At 40.8% G+C, this 16,863-nt stretch overlaps 1 protein-coding gene across 26 annotated transcripts in view; it reads left to right on the forward strand.

Annotated features, from left to right (window-relative positions):
• Positions 1 to 16,863, forward strand: part of ADGRL3 (adhesion G protein-coupled receptor L3) — a 511,112-nt gene that overhangs the window by 285,826 nt on the left and 208,423 nt on the right. For all 26 annotated transcript variants that reach the window (XM_064651850.1, XM_064651835.1, XM_064651848.1 and 23 more), the window contains one exon: positions 5,779 to 5,888. In XM_064651850.1, coding sequence (XP_064507920.1) covers positions 5,779 to 5,888 — 110 coding nt within the window. The remainder of the gene's footprint in view (positions 1 to 5,778; positions 5,889 to 16,863) is intronic.

A 16,863-nucleotide genomic window follows, 5' to 3' on the forward strand; every position in this document is an offset into this window, starting at 1 on the left:
CAGAGAAGCAAAAGGATGTCTTGCAGCGTTGCCATGAAGGATAATGAATTAAGTCTGTCTCTTACTGTAAAACCATTAGAAAAGCATAATAGACCTTGAGAAAGAGGCTTAGATATTGATGTCTTGGCTATATTAGCATGCCTAGGCACATGATGGCTGCCTTGTCTTTGCAGAAAAAAACCAAAGTCTGTGTGAAGTAGGTGTTTTGGTTCAAGGAAGAGGGAAAAAGTATCCTTAGTTTTTGGCATGGTTTTTGAGAATACCTTGTTAGAAATTGGTGTAGGTGGGGGGTAGCACCAGCTAAGAGTAGGGCGTGTCAGCAGCAGCATGGGATGGATATGGCAGCTCAGTACGTTCCATAGAAATCCAAGTTTGTGGATATGAAATTTTCTGATCTTCAGGGTATTTAAGAGCCTGGTCTTGGTCTCTGACAGTCTGTTTACAGATTCAGTGGAGGCAGGTGGCTCCCTCATTTGCAGTAGTTTCCACTATGCCCTGTTCACATGGCCTTCTGGCCATGGCATCACAGTAATTGCTACTTCACTTCTGAAGGGCTTGTCTCAAGGATGAGGACCAGGAGAAAGAGGGTTTGTTGGGACAAAATGGATGTTTGAACCTTTAGGCTTGCTGTGGACCTGTGCGTGGGTTCTGGTAGCTCTTCTCCTGATGTCCCTCGCACGACAGGTACCTGCCTCTGTGGTTTGGGCACCTGTTTTTATTGTCTGGGACAAATGGTCCCCACCTCTACGGGGAGCTGGAGAACTTGCTGGTATTGCACCTGCTATGATTACTGCTGAAAAGCTTTTGTTCGGGATTGATCTTTTATTTTGTGCTGCCTTTGCATTTTTGTTCTGTCAAACATATTGACTCAGACATGTCTAGGCTGATGTTGTTGACATGCCTGTGCTATTAAGGTTTCTGGAAAGGCCTAAAATAAACTGCCAAACTATTATTTCTTTTTTCCTTTTTTCCTTTCTTTATCTCTTGCTAAATGTATTAACAATGTCAGCATTGAAAAAAAAATTAAAGATATCAGAGCAGGAATAAGCAGCTGTTTACGTCTTGAAATGTTTTTGCTTCTCTATCACAAGATGACCTTGTTGCTTAAAAATCATAAAAATGTTGCCAGGGAGAAGAAATGGAAGTTTGCTGAAGGGAAATTAAGTTTTGGGGGGGGTTTTTGTTTAAGTCTGAACAGAGTTGCAGGCAGAGTTGAGCCCTGCAGCTGGTCCTGAACTCAGATGTTTCCTTCAGTCCCACTGCTATAGATGCAAAACAAATGCCATATGAAATATTATTCCTGCTTCACATTAAAACTCTTGAAAGTCGTTTTCCACTGGAACTGGGAGAAATTCTGCAAAAATAATCCATGTTTTGTGTTACAGTGTATGTGTTACACTGGATTGACACCTCTCTTCTAGATTATTTTTCCACATCTGAAAGACAAAACAGGGACCTTTAACAAGTAGAAATGAATGTAGCTGGAAAGAATGAATAAAACCTCCCCCCCCTTTTTTTTTTCTCCTCTAATGACTGGGATAATTTACACTTTTCCCTCTCCAAAACATATATATGAATAACATGAACTTCTGTTTATGAGATGATGGAAGATTAAAGGCTGCCAAGTACCTTGGAATGATTTTTTAGAAGGGTTTGGAGTATCGTCTTTTCCTGAACGCACAGGAATATATGTTGCCATCAGTGTTTCAGGTTGGGGTGAAAATGCAGAACTTGGGTTATGCTTCAATTTGTGGTCTCTTGATTGCTCTTGGTGAGCTGTGTGGACACTCTTGATTCAAGCAAAGTGTCCACAAATCCCAGGAGTAATTATGGAGGTGGCCTGAGACAAGCAGGGTCTTTACTCGGGTGCCTACCTTGCACTTCAGGGAGCAACAAGGAGAGGAATGGTGGCAGGTGGAAATAAAGACTGCAAAATAAAACACACAAATTTTAAAAAAAAAAAAGGATAGCTATGAATTTCTTGTCAGATTTCATGATAGATGGCAACAAGGGAACTGAAACCAACCGCTTGAGCGGCTACTTTAATTCTTCCATGTCTCCAGAACATTTCCCATTAAAATGCTGGATAAACTAATAAAATGAAAGCCGTTTCTATAATAGGCATAAAGTTGTCTATCTGGTCCCCTGAATTCCCAGATTCCTCCCACAGTTCTCTTGTTTGCTTGGCATCACAGCATATTGGAAAGTGAGAAAATATCCCAAAAGGCCAGGGATTGCTTAGGAAAGTTGCAGCATGAGGGTAATGCAGGGGAAAGAAAAGTAGTTTTCTTTGAAGGAGCTGATGAATCAGTCTAGAAATAAGAGTTACTTGTGTAAAGGCAGTCATCAGAGGTGTAGATGAGTGTAAAAAAAAGAAAGAAGTGACTATAGTTTTCTGTAGTACAGTTATTCTAGAGCCATCAATGCAAACTGTTCCTGCCCTGTTGGAGGAGGATCCAATGTGGTGGAGAGCTGCAGTTTCTGGGGTATAGCTAAGAGACCTGGATGGTGTTTCTGTGATTGCCCACCAGAGGAGATGGATTTTTACTCAAGCTGGTGCAGTGCTGGTTCTTGCTGCAAATTGTAGCTCCAGTAGTCAGTACAGATCTTCCTTCAAGAAGGGAATTAAGAATTAAAAGGAAAAAAAAAAAGGGGGTGAGGGGTGGGGGACGAGACAGGAACGGCAGATGGGACATGACCGAAAACAAAATCAAAACTAAAAAAAAAAAGAACAAGGGATCCTTGTTGCATTGACTTGAAAGGTCAATGCCCAGCACTGAGCCTCACAGCTTCCAGGAGTTTGGAGTGAGTATTACCAAGACCCAAGTACCATGAAATCCCAATATTCCGTGTGTAATCCTGTGATTTTAAAAAGAAGAACTCATGGTCTGGTTTGCTGGGAATGGAGTAAGCATGAATATGTTACAGTTTTATTAGCCTTCATTTTCAAGACTACAGATTCATCTTCTTGTACACATCTCCTTTTCTATGTCATGTCTTGCATGTCACTTACTGTCACCTGGGCCTTTAATCTGTCTGGAAAGAAATATGACAAAGCTGAAGGAACCAAGAAGCTCTTGTGAAAGTGCTAAAATATATGAGCAAAAGCAGAGAAACCAGGACTTAAATGATGAGTAGTTTTTACCTCTTTGTCCCCTGTAGCCTGATGTCTGACAGTAATAGTTGGTTGAACAGGTATTAGCTTTTCTCTTAAGGGTTTTAGTCTAAATTGTCCTCATCCCTTAAGAATGAGAAACCTGCATGGTTTCACCCTGGAGTGATAAGAGAAAACTTGAAATACCCAGTGCCAGACACAGTTTTGCTGCCCATATGAAATGAGTGTGAAAAAGAGAGCAGGTTGAGTTCTCCTGGTTTTGATTTTTTTTTTCTGTATTAGCTCTTTTTCTGTTAATTTTGTGAGGTACTGACAGAACACAGTATTTGAGATTTTATTTAGGAGTTTTTCATTTGGTTTTCTGTGTTTCTTCCCCAGGGTGCCACTGACAATTTGATCTCACTTTCTTTTCAAGTTTCTTTGCTTGGTAGGCATAGAACCCCATTCTAGGGTTATGTAAGGGAGCTTCAGGATATTCTAGAGTTGGGGGGGGAAGCCTGTAGCAGTACCCTGGGTTCCCTACTCTACCCTTTGTATCCTTATGGTTTTAGTCTCTCTGGTGATATTGCAGAAGGTAGCACGTATTTGGGGAGGTTAAAACTGATGTTCACAGCCTTCAACTTCCAAGCCGAGTTTTGAAACTCTGGTTATGAATCTAGAGCTTTCTAGGTTGCACATTTTCACTTCTGTTTTTTCTATCCAAGTTCTTGCATTAAAAAAAAAATGGATGCAAGGAAATGGTTGACTATTGAAAGCAAATACTTCCTTGCAGACAGAAAGAAAACATACGCAGATGAACCCTAGATGTGTTTGTTTCCCTCCAACTTCCAGTCCCTCATAACTGTGCTTTCTTACTTGTGATTTTGAAAGGTATCTTTGATCCATTACTATTATTCTATGTAACATGGTCAGGGCTGTCTCTTCAGCCAGAAAGGCTATTGATTAGGGCACTGCAATTGCTTTTTGAAAGGCACATTGAGCCCAGTAAAGGATTTTTGTTGAAAGTGAAATTTTGGATGATGTTCAAAGTCTCTCCTGGAAGACTGCCCACTTGCACAGTCCAAGCTACCTGTGATGTCCCAGCCAGGCCTTTTGTCTGTGAGTAGCATAGGCGAGGACAACAAAGTTACTTTTTTTGTTAAGAAAATTATTTTTCTGTGCGTATGATAACAGTAGCCACTTGCTGTGATAAGTGCTGTCTTTCAACTAGAAAACACGAGAATGTCCCAGCCCTCTGGATTATCTGCTATCCAGCAAAACAGCCTGATGAGCAAGCGTATCAGCTCTTATTAATCTTTCCATAAAATTAAAGAAATTATGGAGCTTAAGGCAGTCACTAATGAATCAATTTTAATTTATGGGCTCAAATAAAATCCGCATTAAGGCTGACAAACTGTAGCCTCAGGTAAACATGAAGCATTTCCACTGCAACTCTAAATGAATTCTGTGCTGGATGTCACAGCTTCTGCTAGAAGAGCAGGAGGGTCAGGGGTCCCATATCACGTCAGAGGAGGCAAAATCTTAAAGGAAGTAAAGGTCTAGCCCTTGGGAAGTCTCTCTCTGGCACGCAAAAGCATAAAAATCAAAGACTAATTATGTTTTTCTCTTTTCTTTAAATGAACAGAGAGGCAGAGGATTTTTGTCTATAGAATCACTGTTTGCTAAATGCTTTTGCCTACCCAAATTACAGTAAAATTGAACATAGAGGTGCTTGTACCACAAAAGCAGAGGCAAATGTGGGTTTCTACACATGCACAAATCAGTCACCCATGGACATGTATATGTACCTCAGTAAAAGCATCTTGCAGGATCCAACTTCTGTATTTGTGCTCTTAACCTGAAAGATGCTCACTGCAGCAGCCAAGGTCACCTCCTTCTGTGTGTCTTCTTCATGGAGATCAGCGCTTGCTTTTTGGAAAAAGTACGTCATCTCAGGAGATGCAGGCATGCTGGGCAGAATGACTGAATAAAACTTAGCCATTTGTAGCTAATGCAAGTATGTTGTCTTGTGAATGGTCAGACTGGGAGGTTTCCTTAGCAGGCTGTGTACGAAAAACATTATTTTGGATTTTAGACAGCTTTTATTTGGTGATTTTTTTTTTTCCCAGTCAGGTGTTGCTGTTTCTAGTCTTTGCTTTGCATTAAACAGTATTATACAAGATAACTGTTTTTGTAGGAACGCTTTATAAACATGTTGTAAAACATATTGTTATGTCTGCTGTAAAATATACAATGATTATTTTTTGCCACCGTTGTTGTTGGTTTAGTCTTTGCGTTTTGTTTGGTGCAGATGCTGGTATTTAAGGTTAATTGAGGTCACTGTAATGGAATGTGGGATTCAAAAATTAGAGGATTATGTACCTGTAGACATATTTTTGACTTATCCTCTCAGTTTGGTTTTAAAGAAATAGCTCCTGGTGCTGTAAGAACTGCTTGGAGGGGAAGGGTTGTACCACCATGCCTCTTCTCTTTTGGCAATAAGCTGATGAAGACATTGGTATTTGCCACCAGCCTTTCCATGCTCACTGATGAGCTTCCCCAGCTGATGCTGAAGTCCTGGCTTCTGCATCTTCACCCTTGTTAACACTGGAGGGGCCACTCAGCTTCTTGATCTGTCCCTCTGTCCGGTCTGTTTTCTGACTCTCATTTTTGTTGCTTTTCAGGTGCAGTAATCGGACCCAGTGTGCAGTTGTTGCTGGCCCTGATGTGTTTCCAGACCCATGCCCTGGGACATACAAGTACCTGGAAGTGCAGTACGAATGTGTACCTTACAGTATGTATCTTGATATATTTGCATTTGTTTCTTTAATAGAGATTTATTATGGAGACTGGGCCAGCCTTGAGCTTGTCTCTTGTTGCGCAAGGGCGAGTAAGCCAAACCATGTGCATCGAGTAAGACTGAGCTGATAAGATACGAAAAATTGTTCTCTGTGCAAGGTTTGTGCTTAGATTAAAAATATTCTAATAATGCCCCATATTTTCTGTGCTGTGCGGTTTAACAGTAACATATCATCTTTTGGAAAACACTTGGGAAACCCCATTAGAGAAAGGAGACCAGAGGACTACTGCTAGCTTCCAACTGCTCTTCACAGAGGTTTATGATTGTGATCATAACAGCAGTGTGCTTCAGCTTACCTATGTCCGTGTAATTGGTGACATTTGATAAGTGCCTTACATACGGTATTGTATCACCAGGGAGGTAGAAAGCTAACGTTTTGGGAAATTTGATGTTCGATGGTAGAATATACTAATTTATAAGCTTCCATGGTTATGAAGGCAAATTACAGGCAATTTGAGGCAGTCATCTGAGATTACAGCAGTGTGTGCCAAACGGGAAATTCAGAGATACAAAAAGTTAAGTACAAAAAGTTAAGTGTACGTCAGAATTTGCTTTCTGTAGAAACCGAATTTGTTAGATGCAGTTACAGTCCTACTGTCAAAAAGGTCTTACCTCAGAAAAGAAATAACGACAATACTAGGAGCGCACTTTTTGTTAGCAGTTGTAAAGAGCTGAGCAGTGAATAACAACACCATTTCTAGGTTTTCTGTTTGAGCGGGCCAGAGCTTATAGCACACCTCTCAAAATAAAAAAGCAGGTATGGAAATGGATGCTTTTGACCCACAGTGTTGTACTGAGAAAGCAGCAGGAAATTTCAGTTTGCTGAAACCCAGGATTTGGCTCGAGGACTAAGACCATCTTCTTTGCTGCCTCAAGCATGGGCTGCAAGAAAGCAAACGTGTCTGAGCAGTGACAGGCACGCTGTCCAGAGGGAAAGCAGGATCTCACAGCCCTTCGGGTGGTCCCCATCCCTCATGCAGGAGGTGGCCACCTGCCTACTTCTGCCATCTGGGAAGGCTGCACAGTGTTTGACTTCTGAGAAACTGCAAGGCGAGGGATGCAGCTTAGGCCACCTCTCTGAGCAAAGGGGACCTCTTGGCTGAGGGACTTGGATTCTCTGCTGACAGGAGGCTCAGCATGTCCACATTTGTTTTTTTCTAAACAAAAATGTGAGGCTTCTAATTTCAATGATGGAATACTTTTTATGGAGTGAGCTATTAAACCATGGAAAGAGTGACATCAGGGGCTTATGGTCTGCCCTAGTGAGCAGAATATTCTCCAAATTACAGTTTGGAGTTATTCCACTCCAAATGAGGTCTTTCATTTTAGAATTGACACTGTTCATGGAGAGGGTGAGGGGAGATTGCTTTCAGTTTATCATAGCACGTTGTATTTCCTTGTGATTTGTGATTTGTGATTTGCATGAGATATGCCATTCCTTCTGGAGACTAGGCTGGTAAAGCAATAGTCGTTACCTAGTACCCCTCTGTAGCCTTTGTTGCATATAAAACAAAGAGGAATTTTGAAATGCCTTGTGAGAAAGGTAATATGTCAGTATTATGCCCCAAGGCGTTAATTGACCCTGTGTACAAGATGTAAAATAACTCAGTACTGAGGTTGCTCAATACCAAATGTACAGTAGGGATTGTGTATTTTTTAATGATCTGAATGTGGGTAGGAAAACATCAACAACTGCCACAGTGCCTTTGCAATTCAATTAATAGCTTTGATGGCTGTATCCTCCATTTCTGTATGAATCAAATATAATGCCTCTGCAAGTAGAGTTATGGAGGGGGAAGACAAGGGGTGAGCACATGGTGAAATAGGATCCAATCTCCTGAGCTTGTTGTTCTGCATTACCTAGGAAATTTTGGATCAATTTTCATGTGTTGTTATTCAGTGTAGCACCAGAGAAGTTGGCTGCATTGAGGCAAACTGTCCCCGTTTGTCTGCAGATATAGAGTCAAAAACCTAGGGCTCTTCTCCTACCTGAAGTGGTGGATTTGTTACTGCCTCCATTTCTTCTCTCAGAATGATCAGTTTAATTTTGTAGATGTTCCCTGCCTCAGCCCCACGAGTGCCCCACAAATGAAAGCTGTCCAAGTGATGGGGAAGGTATCAGCTCTGGGAAAGTAGATCAGAAAAGGTATGGTTGGACCAAAGCTACGCCTGGTGGATGAAATCTGTTTCTCCCTTGATGCCCTGAGTGATGCCTCTACTGTTTGAAGAGGTCAGTTCTTATCACTGAACCCAGGTGCTTCAGCTCCTCTAGCCATATTTGGGCTGTTGTCCAAGTCCTTTTAAGTCCAGCTTCCTTAGCTTCACTCCCCACACCCATGCACCTTGTGCGATGTTTTGCTTGGAGGAAGGGAGTGGACTCTATGGGTTCTCTAGCACTGGGGAAAACTTTTCCTCAGCCACTGACATTTCATTGGTGGCTCAGTGCACCGAGCCCTTGGTGAATGGTGGTGTCTGCCATATGACCATCTCCTAAAAGAACACATCAGTTGCACAATAAAGGAACTAATAATTTAATCAGGCACTTGTGTGCAATTCCAGCCTACCTCTGTCTGGTTGGACGGGTTACTCCTTACAGTTTCAAATTATTCTTTGTGGACAGAGAGAGGGTTTACCCAAGTGCTGGCTCAGCAGCAGAAGGGACTATGTGTGAATCACAAGAGAACAGAGTTTAGGAATCATCTTTAACAGATGTTGTTAGGACTGACCTTGGGCACTTATGCTCAATATAGTGCTAGTGTATACGCTGCCTCAGAGAAAAATTACTTAAGATTTAAAACTCCATTGGGTAGCCTGCTTCTCTTGAGATTTTATTTATTAACTCTTCCACCACTAGCTCATATCATTTTCAAGAGGAAAGCATCCCCTTTCCTCTCACATGGGGAAGAACCAAACCTCCTCAAACTTCAGTAGCTCATATATTATGAAATGTTCTTTATATCACCCCATACACCACATTCCTGTGTGTTTACTAGAGATACCCCTTGCAAAGAGAGTTTCACGAGGCTACAGTTACTTTCAACACATGGAGAAGGGGACAGATGATTATGCAGATAGCCCAGTCCTTGCCTTATTTTCCTGATCCTGTAGTCGTTGTATGTGGTAGAAGCTGCCTTCTACAAAAATGAACAGTCATTCAAAAAATGTCTGGACTTTTTTGGTTGCCCTCTGACAGGGAAAAGCAAGTGAAAAGCTGGTGATTTCAGTAGGTAAAGGATACCAGCCCTAATTTGACAGGCTTCAGTGGCATCAGGTGTCCTGTATTGTTGGTATCAGAAGAAGTCATAAAATTAATTTTGTCTTTATCAAAGCAGACCTTAGCTTATAGTGTGTATTTCTCTGACACCTGCTTTAAATATTGCCCTTTTTCTTCTGAAATTACTACTCCAATTTTCTTAAATTGAATTTTCTTTTAGTAATTACCAACCAAGAGAGTTTTTTGATGTTTTTTTAATTTAATATGTACTACTGCAGACCTGCAGTCTGCCACTGCCAGAGCTGTGGACACATCTTATTGTGGAGGGATGTCTCAAGCTGCATTTAAGCTGTGTTATGCTGTGTGTGATTATGAGAAACCTGACATGGTGAGGGTCCCTTCGATCCAGTACTCCGTTGTTTCCTAGTGCATCCCTTCCCTCTCCCCTTCTCCCTTTACCAAGCAGAGTTAAATGGGTAATTGGAACAGCAGTGGTGGAGGTGGTTTTGTGAAGCTAGGTCAACACTCATTGCAGAAACACTTCACTGTCATCTTCTGGTGCTTGTACAATCCTGTTGTCATGGTGCCAGTACATCTAGGAGTGTAATTTTTCTTATTTCACCTTTGTAATGTGCTAAGGGCCTTCCAATTTTACTTAGGAGCCAGCACAGAAAGCAGATGAGTGATTTATCCAAAGCTGTATGTGAGGCTGGTGGCAAGCAAGAGAGTCCAGTTTTGCGGGACCAGTGGTGATGGGAGAGGGGCTGGGCTAGCTGTCATTGTAAGCAGCCAGATTTTCAATTGGTAATCTGATAAACCTGAACGAATGTGTTGGTTTTCCCAATGCAAATACCACCTTTGTGAGTATGTAACACTTTACAGCTCAAACCATCCGTGTTTTAGTAGTTCTGCATGTGTCTCTGAGAAGGGTGAATGAACTTGCATGACTTCAGCATGACGAGCCTCCTTCCCTTCACTTTCTTGAGCACACATGGTCCATGGGCCACGGCACTGGCACTGCCCTTCGTGGATGACACTATCACCCAATAGCTTTGACTGAAATTTAGGCATTGTCTGCATTTAGTTTTTATTCAGGTTTTGAAGATGGCACGAGTTGAAAGCACCAGAGGTATTTTGCAGTGTTTTTTCTGTTCATTTTCCCCTAGAGACAACTGTACAGGCTCCCAGGGAACCCAGCATACTGTGGAAAAGAGGATTTAGCTAGATGAGTATGATTTACCTTCAGTTTTTCCTGAGCTCCCAGTTCCCTTAGGTTCTAGATTTTGGAGTTCACAGAATAATTTGTACACTGATATCCTTCAGAAACAGTCTTTTTTAATAGGGAATTGGAAAATTTAAGCTATAGGGTAGGGCAAAGTGGAAAAAAGGTGTAGACTCAATGAGGACAAGCCTATTGCTGCATTGATAGAAAATATGGCATCTGCAAGAGGGAGTGAGACAGGTGCCTCGGGCATGGTGTACTTCACTGTGATGACAACTTACCTCACACCCAGGCAACAAGTCTTCCATCAGTTTTTAACAGTGAGAAGATGTGTTCAAAGGGCTGATTCCTGCAAGGGAAAAATGTTCATGGCTTCCAAGGAAGGATGAATCGTCCTTCCTTTCCATTCTGGCTAAACAGGCTAATAAATGTTTTGAAGGCACCAAATAACTTTGGTGCTTACAGAAAATTTCCTGCTTCTGTAACACTAACAAGAGGAAGGAAAAAATGCTTGAGTTCATCACTTCTTTTCTTAGGACTTTTTTTCCTTTTAAACACGGAACCTGAAATCACATTTCCCAGTTGCTGTAGTGATGGAAGGAAAGGTCGTAGCCTTGCTAGAAATATTCCTTTTATTGCTGATAGAAGAGTAGATGGGCTCACATATCAATAAAAGTGAGGGATGGTAAGCGTGATGTGGGAACAGAATTCAATAAAGTTTTATTGTATCACAAGTGGACTGAAGTGCATTTAAAAACATTAAATGAAGGCGCACAATATCTGCTCTGCTGGACCTTAGGGCCAGTGAATAGACAGATAATTGAATAATGACATTTTTAAGAGAATACAAGCACTAGAAAGCAAACTGATATTTTCATTGCTCTAAGATTGCTGGTGGAAAGGGAAAGAGGAGGGAGAAGATGGGACAAAATTGCAATCTGAAAACAATGTAATGAGACCACTTTTCCCAAGAATACAGTTCTTAATTATTTCTGGAGTGCTGTAAGACCATTATGTGGCCTCCAGGCTTTCCCTCTGTGCGTTTTCTTGCCGCCTTCTCTGTCGGTTGAGAGACAGTGTTTGTCCGCTGAGAGCAGTGCTGTACTTCTGTTAAACAAATGGACTTGCAGCTTCTCTGCTTTTCTTTTGCCCTGGGTTTTTATGTTTGTTTGGTTTTGGTTTTGTTTTTCCCAAGAGAACTTGGTCTTCTGAGGCCCAGTAGTGAAAATGGCAAATGTTCCCAAGGGATTAAACCTGACTGTTGGCGTTTTGGTCAGTAATGAGCAAATTCCCTCCTGAAGCCTGGCCTCCTTAGTTTTATTTAGTTAAAGGAATTATTTGTGTGCAAGGGCTAGGAACGGTAATTAAAAACAAACAAAAAACCCAAACCAAAAACCCAGCACCAGACCTGACTATCCATTATGATTATTTCTGAGCAAAGAATCTTTACTTTGTCTCCTGCTGACACATTGCCTTTCTTCCAAGGCACACAGTTTCACGGGCATTGTGACCAAAAACCTCTCTTTCTTTTGTATTCACTGAAACTCACAGCTTTGCTTGCTGGTTTTGCTTTTAATCCACAGAGGCAGAAATGAAGGATGTGTTACTTCCCGTATCAGTTGTCTTTTACTGTGTGTTTGTGGGGAAAGTGCACCTACACAACAGCCCATTGGAAAGCATCCTTGGTTAAAATAACCTGATATTATGGGGCTTTGCAAACCTGGAGGCCGAGCTCTCTGCATAGTGTTCAGGAAGGGCAGAAAAACTAAGTGCCAAGAGCTAGGGAAATAAAGGTGTTTGAAAACTCAAGAGTAGCCTGAGATGAAAGGAAAAAGAACGTTTTTGTGAGACATAGTGAAATAAGTGGTAATGTGGTTAATTTTTGAATTTGAAATGAGATTGACTTAAAAATAAAGGTTATTTCCAGTGTGTGTTTCTGTAATGCATACTGGTTTTAAGGTCTGCTGTCAGCAGAAAAACTATGGATTTTCTTGTGAGAAGAAATTAGAGAGATGTTAGGCAATCTCCATAGTAGGAAGGCCATCACTACCTGCTGCATCTATAATTTCCAGTATGCTTCTGTGAAAAGCCAACTCTTGGTGGCTTCTGTCATTTCAATCCTTTCCTCTAGGTTGTGGAACACCTCATGTCTTCTACTCATTCTAATATGAGCCTTTGTGCAAAAAGTAATTTTTTCTCTGTTGCTTTCTTCTTAGTGTCTAGCTGATCATCTGCTGAACCAGCCCCACCACTCCCTAGTCCCAGGCTTAAAGTATTGAAATGCCTCTATTCACTGATGCATTCTGTCTTTGTACTGTGCTTGGTTCTGAAAATCATATCTCCGTGAACAGCAGGTTTTGCTCCCGTGTATCTTTGAGTTGCACATGTTGTCTGTATCACCACAGAGAAGTCACCACAGTACTGTGCTTAATTGTTTTAGGTCTGAAATGCTGCAGTGGATATGAGTTGAAGTCAGTTATAGCCTGGGCACCTATGTCCTTGTCAGCTGATCATGGGATGTTTAATTGCACATTTGTTGATACTTTTGTTATATTTTTAAGGAACTACAGTGGCAAGAAGTTTTATTTTTCTAAGAGTGTATAAAAAGGTTTCTGTAGTAGAGTACAAGAGGCAAAATTCACATCCCTATTCCCACAATCACTTCACTGTCACGGCACTTCGCAGTGTGGAGATCCAGACTTTAAATAAGTCAAAGACTTTAGCGTAGATCTGTTATGTGTTTCTCACATATGCTGTTTTTCTTGATATAGAACCTTGTCAGTTTTCCCAAGGGCCTCTATAATGGATTTATTATGGAAGTGGAAGGTGGAAAACTGTGATGAGTAGTGTAACTTTTTTTATGAAGATTATGAATATAAGGGAGTAACTCAATTCCTGTGTGACTTCTATGTACTATTTATTCCTTTACAATCTTTACCCACAGCAGCTGATTTTTTTTTTTTTATTTTTTTTTTTTTTTTGAGTGAGAAAGTATATATTTTTGGTTTGGGTCTAGTCAATCATTTAAACTAGAAGTTTCTTAAAGTCTTTCAATCTGTTGCCTGAATGCCTTTGGCCTTTGAGTCTGAATCAAAGGCCATTAAATTGCAGGGAAACTTCTTTTAGTGTCAGCAAACTTAGGGTCAGGTTCCTGTTAACCTGAGGCTGTTTGTAGTCATTAGCTTTTTTCAAGAAATTATTCTTTATCACACCCATTTCTACCATAGTAAATGACAGATATTGTCTCAGCAAAAATGGAAATTGTAACCAATACTGGGCAGAAAGAAGAATGAAAATCTGGTGCTGCAGTCCTCCCACCTTGGCAGCTGATGGTTGCACATCCAAATAGCAAGGCATCTTTGCAGTGTCTGAAATGAATTTGTGTTGCCTTAATAAAGATGCTAACAAGATGTAGCAGCCTGACCCCTGAAAACATGCTTTTCGGGAGTTCCAGTGGGAAGAAACCACTGGCTTTAGGTCATTTGTACCAAGCCATATTTTTCCTCTTTCTCTGACAGGGCACCAGCAGATATTTGCTGCCAATTTGCTGTCTAAATATGTCCCCATACTTCCCAGTTGTCTCTGAACAATTCTGTCATCATTAAGAGGAATATATTTCTTTCCGTCTTTAATAACCTATTGTCTAAATTGGGCTATTATGCCAAGCACCCTCTGGGGACTTTGATATGGATTTAATACATTTTATAGAAGATCTTCATGGAAATAATATTTATATTTCCAGATTTTATTCCTATTTTCCTTTAGTTTCTCTCACAAGAAGTACTGCAAAGGTTCCTTTCATTGGTGTAAGCAGTATAAGGAGATTAAGACCATCCTTGCCAGGTGCTATTATAAATCCACAAAAGAAATTAAATACATTTATTGAGTTTTATTCTGGCCAATAGGGAGAACAGAATATGTGTATCCAGTGGCTAAGTTGAGGATTCAAGTTCATTTCTTCTAGCACATGAGGGAGGAGAAAGGAGGGGGGAAATTTGAGTATATTAAGGCAAATCCCTTTAGTGTGTGAAATACGAAAGCACATCTTTCCAGATCTAAAAATACAACTTTGTTGAGTTTCTTTATATTAAAAGGGCTCCCAGGAAGAGAGCCAAATGCATCTGAATGTATTACTTTTTCCTCATTTCCTCCACTTCCCTTGCTAACAACATTTCCAGTTGACTTTTAACAACAATATAGGCCTGCATGAAACCACAGCAGTTATATGTACCTCTGGCAAAGGAGGCAGAAACGCAGACAGCATATCATTTGATTTTGGTTAGCTTCTGCCTCTGTTTCTAAGAGGAGTTAAATGGGAGGAGGAATTGTGGAAGACTAGGGCAAAGGAGCCATCCCCAGGGTATCCATTTGAAAAACAAACAAAAAACCCCAAAACCCCAAGCAAAATTGTGCAACTTATTTCTACGGTTGTCTTATCCAAAAATAGTCATGATGTGTCACTTACCTGGCCTGATTGCCAGGTTATGCAGAGATGTTCTTAAGGGTTTTTTGAGGTGTGTCTGACTTTTTTTTTCTGGGGGGGGAGGGGGCCTAAGAGGGTTGATAACCAATTCAGATTAGAAAAGATTATTCCAATTGATTTCCCAGATGAATGTATTGCTGAGGGTCTAAACTAATCTTCTCCTCTAAAGTCCTTTTCCTCTCCATGAGTAACTTAAATATGTCTAATGTAGTTTTAAAAAAAATGCCTTAATCTCATTTATCTTTAATTTCTCTGTTCCGCTCTACAGGCCCACATAAAAAGATTTATAGTGAGTATTTATCCTGTCCAATATCAAAAGCAAATTCCCTTCCAGATCTCAATTTTCACTGATAATCCTCAGAGATGTATAATTTTAATTTACCTTGCAGATGACGTCTACCTGGTTTCCCCTCTCTGCTTTTATGGAGGTATTATTCCGCTGCACCTCATTAACTCTCTTCTTTTTTTCCTCTCGTGTGCGTGTTTGAATAGTGTCTGTGAGTGAAACTATTGTCTTGTCCTTTGCTGAAGAGCACGCGCTAGTGCATCACTGTGTAATCCAGCTGAATCCTTTCTTTTTATCCCAGGAGAGGCAGCATTGGGCCTTTGTTCTTTTTGCTTTAAAAATTAATAATATCACATTTTTCCATTTCATCTCTTGCAAAGGCTTGCAGGACCACACAGATGCACACTCATGCACCTGAAAGTTTCCCAAACCTCCGATGTTCAGATTTACAAAATTATGGTTCTACTAAACAGAACAGGAACTATTGCTCTTGAGATTCTGAAAATGAGTCCATTATATTTAGGTGCCCTAATGAAAGCTGAGCTCCCCTGAAAATCTGCCTTTAATGTCTGTACAGGAAACACTCTGGCGTTATTCCACCTATGCATTTAAGTGCTGTTCTGAATGCAACCTTAAAAAGATGGTTCTGCGTTTCTGCAGCAAAACTGAAGGGGAGGAGTGTAAAGTCTGTGGAGAAAATGCAGACTCGGGTTTGAATATTTGACCTTAAGGAGAAATAAAACCAGGAAACAATGTATAGATGGTGTTGGAGATATTTTTTATTAATAAGACATGGCTCCAAACATGGAAATTGTAAGATAAATGAGTTTGATAGTCTAGCCTCGTATGGGAGAGCAGAAAGGAGTGGCTAGTGGCTCTCGTCGGTATGAAATTACACTTTATTGCTACTGATGGTCTTCTCCTTATCATAGGCTGCAATTAGTCCTACCTCAATATAATCACATGCATATCCTGTTGCTGCTTTAGGTATTTATACTCAGTTTGGCAGTGCCTGAAACAGGAAAGACTGTTAGTCAATACTCAGTATGGAGCAGAAGATGTGGAGGCATCAGCTATTAAAATGTAGCAGGGAAATAGGGTCGTATCTGAGTACTGCCACAGGTTTGACATGGGCAGGGTGCATGTGCAGGGAGTGCCTGCAGCACCTACAGGCACGTCTGAGACAGCTTTGGTGTGGACTAGGACATGAGGTGCAGAGGCGCAAGATGTAACACAGAGATAAATTTGCCAGATGAGTATTTGTACAAGGCACAGTTGTACCCCTGGTTTCTCTAGGGCTTTCCCCATTGACACCACTGGGACACTTACACCAAGGCATGTGCTTAAATGTTTGATGGATGTCAGCTTGCATGTTTGCATCTTATACATGGTATACGCAAATAACAGAAGCCTAATTTGAGGGTCACTTTATGTGCTGAGGCTGAGTTTTCGAAGAAGGAACAAATAGGCCTTTGTCCATTTAAAGACTCATTCAGAAGAGTGAGCATGTGCCATATACATTTTCAATGAAGTCAGTAATTAAATATGTTCCAGATGACTCTGGTGGGGGAGGATGTTAATTACCATAAAGTGACAAATCGACATTCTGCGGTTGGTACTTTGAAAACAAAAAGTCAGTGTTTCAAATGGAATCCACTAAAAATATAACCTGTTCAATTGTCATGTTTAAGTTAATGTCTTAAG

Source organism: Pseudopipra pipra, chromosome 4 (assembly GCF_036250125.1).
Source record: "Pseudopipra pipra isolate bDixPip1 chromosome 4, bDixPip1.hap1, whole genome shotgun sequence".
NCBI classification, from domain to species: Eukaryota; Metazoa; Chordata; class Aves; order Passeriformes; family Pipridae; genus Pseudopipra; species Pseudopipra pipra.